At 41.9% G+C, this 12,486-nt stretch overlaps 2 protein-coding genes across 3 annotated transcripts; one reads left to right on the forward strand and one right to left on the reverse strand.

The window, feature by feature from the left end:
* Positions 1-6,829, reverse strand: rab5ab (RAB5A, member RAS oncogene family, b). The gene is made up of 6 exons (XM_068323070.1): positions 6,672-6,829; positions 5,151-5,363; positions 3,827-3,978; positions 3,015-3,137; positions 2,255-2,348; positions 1-1,812 (listed from the first exon to the last, which is right to left on the reverse strand). Exons 2-6 carry the CDS (start codon positions 5,314-5,316, stop codon positions 1,697-1,699), a joined length of 651 nt encoding a protein of 216 aa, XP_068179171.1. The 5' UTR covers positions 5,317-5,363; positions 6,672-6,829; the 3' UTR covers positions 1-1,696.
* A 107-nt stretch (positions 6,830-6,936) lies between these two features.
* Positions 6,937-11,720, forward strand: efhb (EF-hand domain family, member B). 2 transcript variants are annotated; one of them, XM_068322977.1, is made up of 14 exons: positions 6,937-7,001; positions 7,144-7,370; positions 7,485-7,544; positions 7,639-7,782; positions 7,943-8,120; positions 8,299-8,388; positions 8,506-8,635; positions 8,729-8,809; positions 8,893-8,960; positions 9,146-9,300; positions 9,400-9,607; positions 9,699-9,902; positions 10,005-10,186; positions 10,557-11,720. In XM_068322977.1, exons 2-14 carry the CDS (start codon positions 7,311-7,313, stop codon positions 10,701-10,703), a joined length of 1,707 nt encoding a protein of 568 aa, XP_068179078.1. In that variant the 5' UTR covers positions 6,937-7,001; positions 7,144-7,310; the 3' UTR covers positions 10,704-11,720. The 2 variants fall into 2 exon arrangements, with proteins under 2 accessions (XP_068179078.1, XP_068179079.1); XM_068322978.1 differs by lacking the exons at positions 6,937-7,001; positions 7,144-7,370 and having other exon boundaries at positions 7,490-7,544; positions 7,948-8,120.
* Positions 11,721-12,486: the final 766 nt, after the last annotated feature.

Below are 12,486 nucleotides of genomic sequence, written 5' to 3' on the forward strand. Positions count from 1 at the left end.
TTATCCAAGAGACCTCTTTATTGAATTTATTAAGTTGAATTCAGACACTCAAAATTGATCAGCCCATCACTAGTAATGCTGTTTTACATCATTAAAATTCATTGAGCTGCAAGAGAGAGACCACCAAGAAGGGTAATGATGCTACCCGCTCTTAGCTGTAGGTTAGCAAGTCCAATCGAGTCCCTCATATAAAATTGAAGGGCAGTCATTAATTAAAACATGACCAACACTGTGCAATGCAATAAAAGTTCTTTTCAAACATAACCAGGGACCATTTTTGAGAAAAGTAACAAGACACCAGAGGGAGTTTGTTAATAACACTACATTTACCTAAAAAAAAAAAAAAAGACCACCACTGCTTAACATTTGACCCGTTTTGGGACGCGGCCGAGGATGAAAAGTTCAACTAAAGACGAAAGAGCAGACCTATTTGAACTGTACAATTGTTCAGAATCTCTAGTTTCCTGTTGAGCTCTTGAGCTCTGAAAGCTGTACTAAAGGAGGAAGAAGACATTGCACCCTATAACGACATTAGAGTATATTTTTTTCCACAGACTTGTGACAATGGGTAGTAGTCCGATTTCCCGTTGGTGTGCTGAACTCTATTTTAAAGATCAATCGTCCGATTCGATGCAGGTCGACTACTGGCCTGAGCAGAATATGTGGACTAACGAAGATGAGAGTTTAATGCAGAGCTAGTTGTTCGAGCCACAGCAACTCGCAGCAGGCACCAGTCTTCGGGGTTTCCTGTTGAAATTTCCACGCGAGGCTGTTCCAGTTTCAAAATCCACCACGAGACTTTGGCGACGGACTTTACATGATATCACAAACATGTTATAAATCCCGTCACGCAGAAATCAAGTCAGCCTGAAAGCATGTTTATGTTCCCTCAGCATCAACTCGATGCTAAATTTTACATGATAGCAACTTGACATTCAGACATTGCTAACACTCACTGGTTAGAACGAAGCCAGGTGAGGTGGATGCTCTTATATATGATGCAAAAAATACTTGTGTATTTTCTAACCTAAAAAAAAAGTGGGCAGTCCCAAATTTATTTTTGTATTTTCAATGATTTGCCTCGGACGAGGATGTCTTTTTGTGTAACCGACACATGAGACGTAAGGATTCCTGGTGCCATCCTTTCCTGCTGCCGTCTAAACACGTCAATGCCTCGAGATAGTCGGTCGTAAACGTCGACCGTCTCGAGATGAGAACCGAGCTCGCACCCAAACAGAAGTACGGGTGACAACGCTCGCATTCGATCGACCCAAATGGGGCCAGGCCTTCTCATCATCAGCAAAGCACACTGGGAAATCACACAAGACACAATCACACCTTCACAGGTTTCTTTCTCACTCATCTTTCTTAAAAGGGGTTAGTCTTTCAACTGATTACGAAAAAGAAAATGTGTGTGTAGGCGTTGTAGTGATACATGCATCCATTATACTGATATACACTTTTTAAAAAAGTAAAAAAAAGAAAAAAAAAAAGAAAAAAAAGAACATCAACAAAAAGGTATTAGAAAGCAGCTATACAAAGTCTTTTAGCTATTTCAGGGGAGTGAGGTTGACGGTCAGGGGTCAAACGAGCCCGATGTCCAGATGTTGTTCAGCTGGGAGGAAGGTCGAAGGGGTGGTGAGGGCATGTGTGTGTGTGTGTGTGTGTGTGTGTGGGAGGATGAGGAAGAGCTGTGTTAGTTATTGCAGCATGGACGGCTGGAGGGCTGAGCTGTCTCCGTCAGGTCCACGCCTCTGTTCCGCCCGCTGCTGGCTCCGGGCGCTTGAGGCTCGTTCTTGGGTAGCTTCTTTGCTGCAGTGACAAAGAAAACTGGGTCGGTGATGACATCATAATGACATCATAACTAAAAAAGCATGAAATAGTCAGGATCGTCAGGTGGGTATCAGTGAAGAAAGGCTGATGGAGGTTAGAAACACCTGTGTGGGAAGAGGGTTATTGTGTGTGTGTGTGTGTGTGTGTGTGTGTGTGTGTGTGTGTGTGTGTGTGTGTGTCTTTGAGATTTAGCAGCACTCTCTAGTGGACGACCTGCTGCATCTATCTCTAACACCCTTCTTTACCACTGACCACCAGGATGCTGCAAGAATAGCGTGGAGAAACCAACTAAACAGGAAATGATGCGTATCCCTTTAACTCACTCGTCTAGAAAACAGACACTAAGACAGAGTTAATTTACTTCATTTTAAGCCTTAAAATGTTTAGAAAAATAAGATGAGGGCGTTTCAGACACACTCACCAATGGCCATGAAGATCTCGTTCACGTTCATGGAGGTCTTTGCTGATGTTTCCATAAAAAGCAAGCTGTTGTCGTCTGCGTACGACTGTGCATCCTGTGAAAGTTAAGCCAGCAGCAGGAAATCATGAGTGATTCATCATCATCCAAAAACACGGCGGGTGTGACCCCGGATTACAAAGCCAGGACAGCCGAACAGGAATTAACATTAACTTTGTGGTTTCCTCATCCCTGAAAACAGCACAAAGACAGTATATCTAAAGATGGACCTCATCAGCGTCATCAATATTTCATTGACATTTATATCAACAATAACATTCTATAAACGTTCCACATTTCAGTAGATTTTGGGGCTCAAGAACCTGGTGTTCTGCACACTAAAAGAAGAACCGTCCTTTTGAGGGGCTAAATACGACAACGGAGACCTCAGACCACGGAGAACCTGAAGTCGCGTGTCAGGCAAGAAAGAGACAGAAATATTCTGCTGTTCAAAATAAAAGTCAAGCAGCACGATGGGAAACAAGAAGCTGTCCACAGTGTCGAATTGTTTAGCTGGCATTTCTTAAAATACAACAAAGTTCATCAGTTTGAACCCTAAATGTCTTGTTTGCACTGAATTCTGTTTTATTAACATTTAATATCGCGTCCCAACATTTTCGTAGCAGGCAAACACGGAACGTCTCGGAAATACAACGCGGACGTTCTAAACTTCAGCAGATGTTAACGTGCAACAACGCGTTACAAGCATTGCAAGAACACAAACCTGGAAGTCCAGGGCTCTCTTGTTTGCAAGATCCGCCTTGTTCCCAGCCAGAGCTATTACAATATTTGGACTGGCTTGTCTCTGAAGCTCCTTCACCCAGTTCTTCGCCCGTACAAATGATTCCTGGCAAACAAATTAGGGAGGGATGGATCAGTTAGTAAAAGAAAATAAAAACTATAAAAATCCATGAGATGCAAGGATAAGGACAACCTCAGATCAACGCTCTGAATACAGACGCGCTAAAAGAGTGTTTTCTGTGACATTAATAACGACTCAAAGCAGTGCTGTAGAAGAAAATCAACAGGGTTGGAAAGAGGCGTGGCGGGCTGGCGAGTTTGTAGTGTGTGTGTTTGTAGTGTGTGTTTGTAGTGTGTGTTTGTAGTGTGTGTGTGTGTGTGTGTGTGTGTGTGTGTGTGAGAGAGAGAGAGAAAAAAAGCTGCTTCAAACAGCCGCTGCCACAGTTGTGTCATCCTGTGGGAAACACCTAACAGACCCAAACTCCACACATCTGTTTGGTACTTAAAGGAGACAAATGGTTTTCAATGTGTTCATTATTTTGCGTTCTACTGTTTATATTTAAAGGAGCTTTTGCACCTCAGCCACACACACATTGGAATAGTTAGGCATGAAATAATCTATAAAGACAAAACACAGAGTTTTATAGAAATTGCCAAAAAAACTAACGTTATCTGTTGACATTACACCAAAATCAGCTTTTTTATTTTTGGCTTCCATGGAATAAATTTAAGATACAGAACCCACCCCCTCCGCCCTCCCACCCCCCTTTACAGAAAAGCTGGCCCCCGACTCACCTCGTTTGTTATGTCATACACCACAATGGCTGCCTGGGCACCTCTGTAGTACATGGGAGCCAAACTATGGTAGCGCTCCTGACCGGCTGTGTCCCAGATTTCAAACTTGACTGTTGTGTCGTCCAAACATACCGTCTGAGTCAGGAAAGCAGCTGCAGAGACACAAAGCACAGAACACGATGACAACTACGCAAGCGTCGACCGAGCTGAACAACATGTGTTTTTGGGGAGGTAATCATTTTAAACTGTGCCGGTGACACAACCAGAGGACTATCCGATTGACTTATTCCACATTTGGAAAACGGAGCCCCAGTAATGTGGCAAATGTGTTATACGAGGCGTTCGCAATCAGGATGGCTGCTGGAGCATTAAGCAGAGTGGGCGTCACACAAATACGTTTTCATCCTTTATTTACTCTGCAGAGCTTCACCTACAGTAAATCTCTTTAGGAAGCCCACTTACCTGCACAGGTTCACAGCAAAACTGCCTGGACACAAACGTCACTTTCTCCATTTTGAGTTTTAGGTCACTGTCCACTTATCGTCTCCAGATTTACCCAGACTCCTCTAGAGTCAATTCATTCTCAATAAATAACTTCAGTTATAATGATGTCCTTTTCTTTTCTGTACCCTGTTTGTTTTCTACAATCAAACAGGCTTTTAATAGATCTAAGATGAACCAGAATATTGATATTCATCAAGTACATACTAAATTTATCAAAATGTAAGAAAAAAATATGGCGACATATCAGACAAATATCCAAAAATAGGATATTGGGGAAAGTACTGCTGACGAATGGAGTAGATAATAATAATAATTTGGTGCTGACTTAAGTTTAATTTGACTTAAAAATGGCAGGATCTATTCATCACAGTGGAGGCGGTGGTATTATTCACCTTGCACTCTGGTACGGGTTTGGTTCATGAACACCGAAGGAAAAAGATTTAGAGCAGCACCGACGTCAAAATGCTGTACATGTGTGGAAACAAGCAGGTTACACACTGCCAAAGGTAAGGAAATAATTACCGGTTACCGTTCCAGTGGGAAAGATAACTGTTGTGCATTCCAGAGGTTGTGTATATTACAACAGACTTCATTAATCTCATGTAAACTAGAGCGAGGGCAGATGTTATTCCCTCTAATTCATAAAAGCCTTTTTTCCAACTTACCTCTTATAATTTCCCATTTTCCCCCTCAATGCAAATTCCTCCATGCAAAGAAGGTAACTACTACATACACTATAAGTGATATTCATATTTTTTGTTCATTTTGCCCATTTATGAGAGAAAACAAATTCATAACCCAGCCTGACCAACATGCATACCTCCGATTGTGCTCTCCTGGAATTCGTGAAACTGTCCCTTGACGAAACGAAGTACGAGACTTGACTTCCCCACGGCTGACTCTCCTAAAAGCACAAGTTTGAACTGGTAGATCTTGTTTCCTGCATTCGGCCCATTGGGTCGCGTGGCTCCGCTTCTACTTGCCATGTCACTCTGTCCGGTCTCTTTCCGCAACACCGACCTACTGTGAAAAACTGTAGGTGGAAGCGAGGGAGAGAAAACTGTCACCATCACATAAAAATTATTCAAAAATCAATAACAGGTGGCTACCGTGGGTCAAATTAAGAGTTACAGGTATACTGTAATAATCACAAAACAAAGTGTAGTCTTTCATATTTACGACACAAAAACTACTAATTAACATGTTCTTAAATGACTTGTATTTAACGTTTAGTAACAAAACAATTGGTACATGGCTAAAGTGTAATTTAAGAATTCAATATTAGTGATTAAAATAACAAGAAATGAAAGTGATCAACTTCAAACCAAGTCCAAACCAAAAAGAAGTGTTTCACAATGAAAGCCACAGTTTGATTCCTTTCCGAAAAAGGAAAGTTGGTTTGAAACAATCAGCTGATCAAATAAATAACAGACATGTCACAAACACACGGGGTTTGGACAGATGCTGAGGTAACTATCCTTATTTCACCTGACAAACACTCTGGCAGCTTATGTCACTCATGTCAGACACAACTCAGATCACATATGTTCTAAAGTAAAGTTTATTTTATTTCTTTTAAATCTGCCACATTAAGCAAAAAAACAGACCTGAATTAGACATCTGTCATTAACACCAAGTCAACACTGAGCGTCAGTCCGAAAATAGCCACCGGCACCTTGGTTTAAATCGCATTACGACACACATTTGCTAAAACATTACCTGTTGACTTGTGTGTTGTCTTATTAACAGAGTCGTATCAGAAGAGTTTTAAAACAAGTGCGACAACAAAGCAAAAAAGCCACAAAGCTAGCTTCACTGGCGACATTAAAGCCTCTATCCCCCCCAAATCAACCTCAAGCGATGCGAAACACAAAATCTTGACAGCATTACGTTGCTTTAAATTCGGGCAACTTCGTATAAAACGAGGCTGTACACGCTAAATCTGACAAATTATGGAAACGTTTGAGTGCCATGACACAGATGATGCAGATTTGGGTGTGTACAGCTAATGACAGCTAGCTAGCATTAGCTGCATGACGTTAATTTAGTAAACTACGTACTTGTTGGTCACGTATGTTGATGGATTTAAACGCGGGTCGGCAAGAGTAGAAGTGTTCTAAACATGACGACTGATTTGGATTTAATAGTTAAACAACGTTAACTTCATGTGCTAAACTAGCTTGGCCCTTCCAGTGTCGACTAGCTACCGCTGGCTAACCAGATAATAGATACTGGGATGTGCTAACAGAGTGTCTGGCTGCGGCCGCATCGGGAGGAGCCCTCCGGATAGCCATTAGCTCGCTAGCTAGCTAGCCCGCTAGCGCTAGTTTCAGCGACTCACCTACAAAAACGAGTATGCTAGTTTTGTTGAAAGATGACTCCGGGATTATATGATGGCGCCTCCGAGAGCGTCGACTACCAACAGCCTGGTGTAACGTTAGATTTCATAAAGCTCCGCGACGGCCCTCTCTTACTTTCAACTTCCCTTTTCGCATTGTACGAACGATGATGACAGATCGTATGACTGGAATTGACAATCCGCCTACGTCACGTCGCCACGGACCAATCAAATTTGGGGATTCGTTCCCAAATTATTGTTACGTACGCAGTTGCTACAAAACTACAAGACAGGACAAGACTACGAAGATCCTAACCGGAAATAGGAAATACAGTAAGGCTTAATGACTGCTAGATTTAAATTTTTTTTTACCTGAAACGGATATCAAAAAATACAAAATAAATTTTCATATTTATAATTGATTCAAACTTTGCATAATTTCTCCTAAACCCTTCTTTATTCACCGGAAAAACAGATTTTCCCAGTGATTATGTTGACATGAACTGATGTTGCTAGGCAACGGAAATCAAACACTCGGCCATTGGAAGTCAAGAATTCTCTGCCATTTGTTAGAAAGACTAGGTTCTCCTAGTCAAGGTGAAATATAAAGCAGAAACGTTCTTGGACTGACGTTGACTGAAGATGACCAAAGGGAAGACTACTCTCTTGGCCTATAGTGATAAAAGTCCAAACACACCTCAGGTGAGTCTCCTGTGAAGTCTCTTCTAATATCACCCTAGCCTAGTCCTGAGTATCATTTTAGCTAAATAGCACTCTTTATTTGGTGGTTAATAGTTTTTGTCTCTTAACAATCAGGCTGGGAAACTGATACCTATAGGAGACAGAGCTAAGACCTGCTTACAAGAAGCGACAAGGGTCAGTCCAGCACCAACAAGCAGGAATACATTGTTATTATGGTAAATAAAAACTGAAAACTTGATGAATGAAAGTGTCCGACCTGCGTCTCCAGCCTCCCACCCCACTGGGGGTAAGGAAATTCCGCCACAGCATCCGACCGGAGGCAGGAGCTGTGAGAGTTCACCAAGGGAAGGCAAACGATCCAGATGTCGCCAGCGCCCTCGTTCATGGCATCAGCACCAAATCATCAATCAGTGTGAGACCAACTGACAACACACTCAGGGCTTGTTAAAAAAGAATCAAAATGGGTTCATCTTAGCACAGAGTTGCTTCTTTTATTATTTTTAGATCACTGATAATTCATCATTATTCCTCTGCTTGGTGATGAGTATATAAAATAAATGTGATTCCAACAGAGCAGCAGTTTGATAAATCCTCCCCAAAAGACGTTGTTCCAGCAGAAGTTACAAGAGCTGAGTGAAGGGGTGTACGCCTCAAGTCGGAGAGCGACGACAGGACAGTCCCTCAACCGACATGTTCAACTCCCTCCCTGGTGTAATGACAAAACCACGTTCGGTGTGAAAACAGTTCGAGGTTTGTGTCAAATCACGACGATAGATTTAAAGAATGAAAAAGACCTGTTTGGTGAAATAAAAATAATGAACTACTTGTAATTAGAGTACATTTTTAAATAATTCCAGTTAGAGTGAGAATAATTTAACTTTAAATGGAGTGTCTTCTGTCTTATGAACGTGTTTTTCTTTTTGTCCAGGGTTGGATGTGCATGAGATTATTAACCCCTCAAAAACAGCAAAGGAGGAAGAGAGGGAAACTCAGGAGGGACATAATAAAAACAGCGTTGGTAAGACAAATAAAAAATATATATTATAAATTGTGTTTGACAAAATAGCTCAGCCTTGATTATGATGGTTAGTGTCTGCCTTTCACATGAAGAAATAAAGGTCTCACTGTCCTTCAGGGGAACAGTTAAACCGCAAGTACAACTGCACTAATTACAGTAAAGACAGCAGGTTCGGTGTCCTCACACCTCATTTCAACGACGGTCGTAATGTTGGCAAAACTCTCCTCTGGCTGGGAGAAACAAACAAGTAGGTGTAAATCACTGTACGGCTTTATACGACTACAAATAATAACGTTAACATCAACATGTGGACTTGTCACACTTCACCGTTTTGCTGTAGGTTTTACAATCCAAAGACTGTTTGGAGGAGATCTGGGAGTAGGGAAAAGATGATGCTACAACTTGGGAAAAAGGACAAAGTGTAAGTTCCTCTCTTCTTCTGAACAATGACTTGACACCAGAGTCCGATCTGCTGACTCATGATTAACTCATGGTTCTCTTCAGGAAAGGACATACCTTGAATATTCTGCCAGATCACCCCTTTGGAATTCTCCTGCCGCCAGATGAATTTGGTATAATTTTCGTATAAAAAAATGAATGACCTTCAGGGTAGGACACGTGTGGATTGATCCATCTGACCTGTTAGCTCCAATGCTAATTGTGTAAAACAAACTGGTTACAAACCATAGAAGTTCTAATTCCTGGAACGTGACACAGCACTGCAATCAGAGACCAGACATCTTTTCTTGTGGTTCAGGTGCCGGAGACATAATCCATTCCGCTGGGCCGGGCCGGTACATGAGAGGCAGGGAGCGACACCAAAGTCGGGTCAACTTGGTGCAACACCACCTGAAGCAGATGAACTTCCACAACTTCCCCTCCCTGCTGCAGGCATTCAGACATTACGACAAGGTTTTACCAGGGTGCAAAATCAAGCTGGTGTGATTTCTAGCACAGCTTTTCTTTTCTGAATCAAAGAAATTGTTCATGTGTGTTTGTGTAAACTACTAGGAAGGCAAAGGCACGATCGACAAAGACGACCTGAAGGAAGTGTGCCGTCAGTTCCAACTGGACGTGAGTGGGACGGTCTTGGACGACCTGATTGACAACTGTGATGCAGACAAGGACGGACAAATCAGCTTCCTGGAATTTGGTAACTTTCTCAACTGGAAGAACAAGATGCCTATCAAAAGGTGGGAGCAACGCATTTTAACACATGGTGAGTGAACAGGTCTCTAGTCTGTCCAGTTAAGCTACCATAAAGAGGACAGGTCTTTCTACACGTGTATCCATTCTGGTCACATCTGCAGCTAATGGAGACGGGTCACCTTCATCAGAATCTGGGCAGGTCCCTGCCTCTAAAGCTTTGCTTAAGCCCGGTGACCTTGAGCCTGTCGAGCCAGGCAGCTCACTGAAGACCCTCAGGACCCTGAGGCGACCCGACGTGGTCCCAGACCACTTCAGGACTTCCTCCTCCTTCATCGGGGCTGCCGGAGATTGTCCATTTACATCATGTAAGCCAGAAATAAAGACTTGTGGTGATGAATTGGCGCCAGAGAGGCATTCACTTTAAACACTGAATATCTGGATTAATTTGGTGGCCCCCTTTCCCGTAGGCGGCCGTACCTACGGGATCCCGACCATACGCCGAGACCTTCCGGCTCCACAGTTAAAGAAGCTCAACGACACCACCAACTACGGCGATACATCCACGGCTGCAGATCTGCTGTGTCCGACAGTTCACGCCCTTCAGGGTGTCCACGAGGAGCACTTGTTCCATCCCCGCACCAAGAAGGAGGTACGTAAAAGATTATCGGAGGTATGGAGTATCAGACAAAGGAAAAAAGTGAAGATTACTACAATCACTGACATCAGTGGGCTGTACCTTCAGTCACCACTGTCTCCTCATTTGACTGGAGGATTAATAGACCATCACAATGTCCTATACAGAACTTTCATCGTTTCCCACCTGTTTCTTCATGAAGGAAAAGCTGGTTGAACTTTCCCACCTTTTCCTTCTTAACCCTGTTTCTTAAGCTTTCTCTTCTTTTTCCAAACTGGTCATCTGGAGTCTTCCTCTGCCGCAACATGACCTCGGAGTATTTTGATAAAACCAAAAGAAGGAACATTTTTAAGGAATCTGACCCTCTTCAACTTCTTCCCCTTAGATTGCTGAGATCTTCAGGAATGTGGGCGTGAATATTTCTGAGGAGACGTTCGACAAGGCCTGGGAGCTGGCATCCATGAAGCATCCGACAGGAGACGTTTCTGTCGAGGTTTTCCGGAACATCCTCAAGGAAACAAAAGCAATATAAAGGCGCCAGTATTTTGGAACAATTTAATGAACTCAACTTATTAGATGTGGTCCATTTATAGTTTAAATTGATTTTTTATTCATATTTTAAGCTTTGTTATGGTGTCAAAACGCCACCAGAGTTAAGATCAAGCTATCTAATGCTCTTATCTCAACTTGTAGTTAATTATTTTCTCTCTTAGAATGAAAATGTAATTTCACGTACAGAAACGAGTCATTTATCCAGATAAATCTCAGGTTGTTTGCTTTGGACTTAACCAGTCAGAGTCTTAAGATGCTCAGTAAATGCTAAGAGTTACCTCTTTGCCTTCGACAATTTCTTCTGTGAGAGTTTGAAATTTGATTTCTGAGCACATTAATCTTGTAATTGTGTTAATCAACCTTAAAATTGGAGTGTGACAGAGATAGCACAATTAATCCGAGGCGTCCTGGAGCTCAGACGCACGTCAACGTGCAGACAGACACACTGACTCGCAAAAAAGAAGCGCAAGGAATTGTTAGCAATCTGTTTCGCTAACGAGATTAATCAAACAGGTTGGCACACAGCCTGGTCTGATCCACATGTCAGAACATTACAAAACAATAAAATAACTAATAAAAAAACAATTAGCTTTTTATTTAGCATATTCTCCACTTGCTTTTGTTTTCTTGCTAATTTCCATTAAACTGAGTGATGCACAAGCATGCTAAATTGTTTAATGTGCTCTCACCGTATCCAGGAGCATATTGACATGTGCTAAGCTAACCGTACTCATTTAATCTCATTACGACTCCACTGGAACCAAAAAAAAAAAAAAAAAAAACCCACGCAAACTTCCACAACCTCATATTGCTATGCAGCAAAAAAATTAGAATAATCCTCAGCGTGTTTCATTATGCATGAATTAGCGGCTGCTAATGACGGAATCCTCTCTGTTTGTCAGATATGTTGTCAACACTAATATTATTGCGGCAGGCTTCCACAGATCGGGATGACACGCGGCTTTCAGACGTGTCGCTTTTTGACGAGTGACACATCCTTGGCGTAGATCTTTGAATCAAACGCAAGGAGTGTTCGTATGATTGCCCTCTCTCGCTCGCAGCGATGCATGTTTTTGGGTAGACGAATCAAGTTGTGATCCCTTATTGATCCTTAAGTGCTTTTGTTTTTTTACTTACATGCCAGATCTCACAGTGAAACATTACGTAATCTATCATTATCAACAGAACCACAACATCAAGATATGTCGACCTCGTTTCTTTGTTTTATTTCCTTACTCTAGCAGGACCTGGGAGCTAGCTAGCTATGATCCCAATCCGGAAAAGTCTTAAAGGATTCTTTTAACCCTAACCCTAATCTTTAACCTTTTAATTTGTGAGATGGAGTTTAAAATTTCACAACTACACAATCACACATCAGAACATACACTGTGTCACTTTCAAATTGGAATTTTTAAAAAAAATGCTAACGATCACATTATGTTTAACGTTTACAAATATTCAGAACTTGAGTTGTGAGTCATGAAATCATACTTTATTTAATCAGAATTAAACAGTGATAATGAAGCTAATGGCTAATTGCGTATTAAAAAGGGAGGGAATAGAAGATGGCTGAACTAACGGGATATTTATTGATGCAGAGCTTTGGTTTAAAAACTGCCGGTGTCCCACTTCCTCTTCTTGGTTTTGTCACTCTTACGGGAAAACCAGAAAGGTTTATTTCCTGAGATCTGAGCAACAGCGAGTTCTTTTTCCTTCCGTGGTGGCCGGGTGAGTTAACTCCGTTCACAGAGGGAAACAGAGGC

The sequence above is a fragment of the Antennarius striatus genome, chromosome 9 (assembly GCF_040054535.1).
Source record: "Antennarius striatus isolate MH-2024 chromosome 9, ASM4005453v1, whole genome shotgun sequence".
Taxonomy (NCBI): Eukaryota; Metazoa; Chordata; class Actinopteri; order Lophiiformes; family Antennariidae; genus Antennarius; species Antennarius striatus.

Bases quoted from the DNA above. Each gene is read 5' to 3' on its own strand.
- efhb (XM_068322977.1), top strand. From the start codon at position 7,311: ATGACCAAAGGGAAGACTACTCTCTTGGCCTATAGTGATAAAAGTCCA. The intron at 8,121-8,298 runs GTTTGTGTCAAA...CTTTTTGTCCAG, and splicing joins CGGTGTGAAAACAGTTCGAG to GGTTGGATGTGCATGAGATT. The intron at 9,903-10,004 runs GTAAGCCAGAAA...CCTTTCCCGTAG, and splicing joins AGATTGTCCATTTACATCAT to GCGGCCGTACCTACGGGATC.
- rab5ab (XM_068323070.1), bottom strand. From the start codon at position 5,316: ATGGCAAGTAGAAGCGGAGCCACGCGACCCAATGGGCCGAATGCAGGA. The intron at 3,979-5,150 runs GTATGCATGTTG...GTGTCTCTGCAG, and splicing joins CCAGGAGAGCACAATCGGAG to CTGCTTTCCTGACTCAGACG. The intron at 3,138-3,826 runs GTGAGTCGGGGG...TTTGTTTGCCAG, and splicing joins TGTATGACATAACAAACGAG to GAATCATTTGTACGGGCGAA.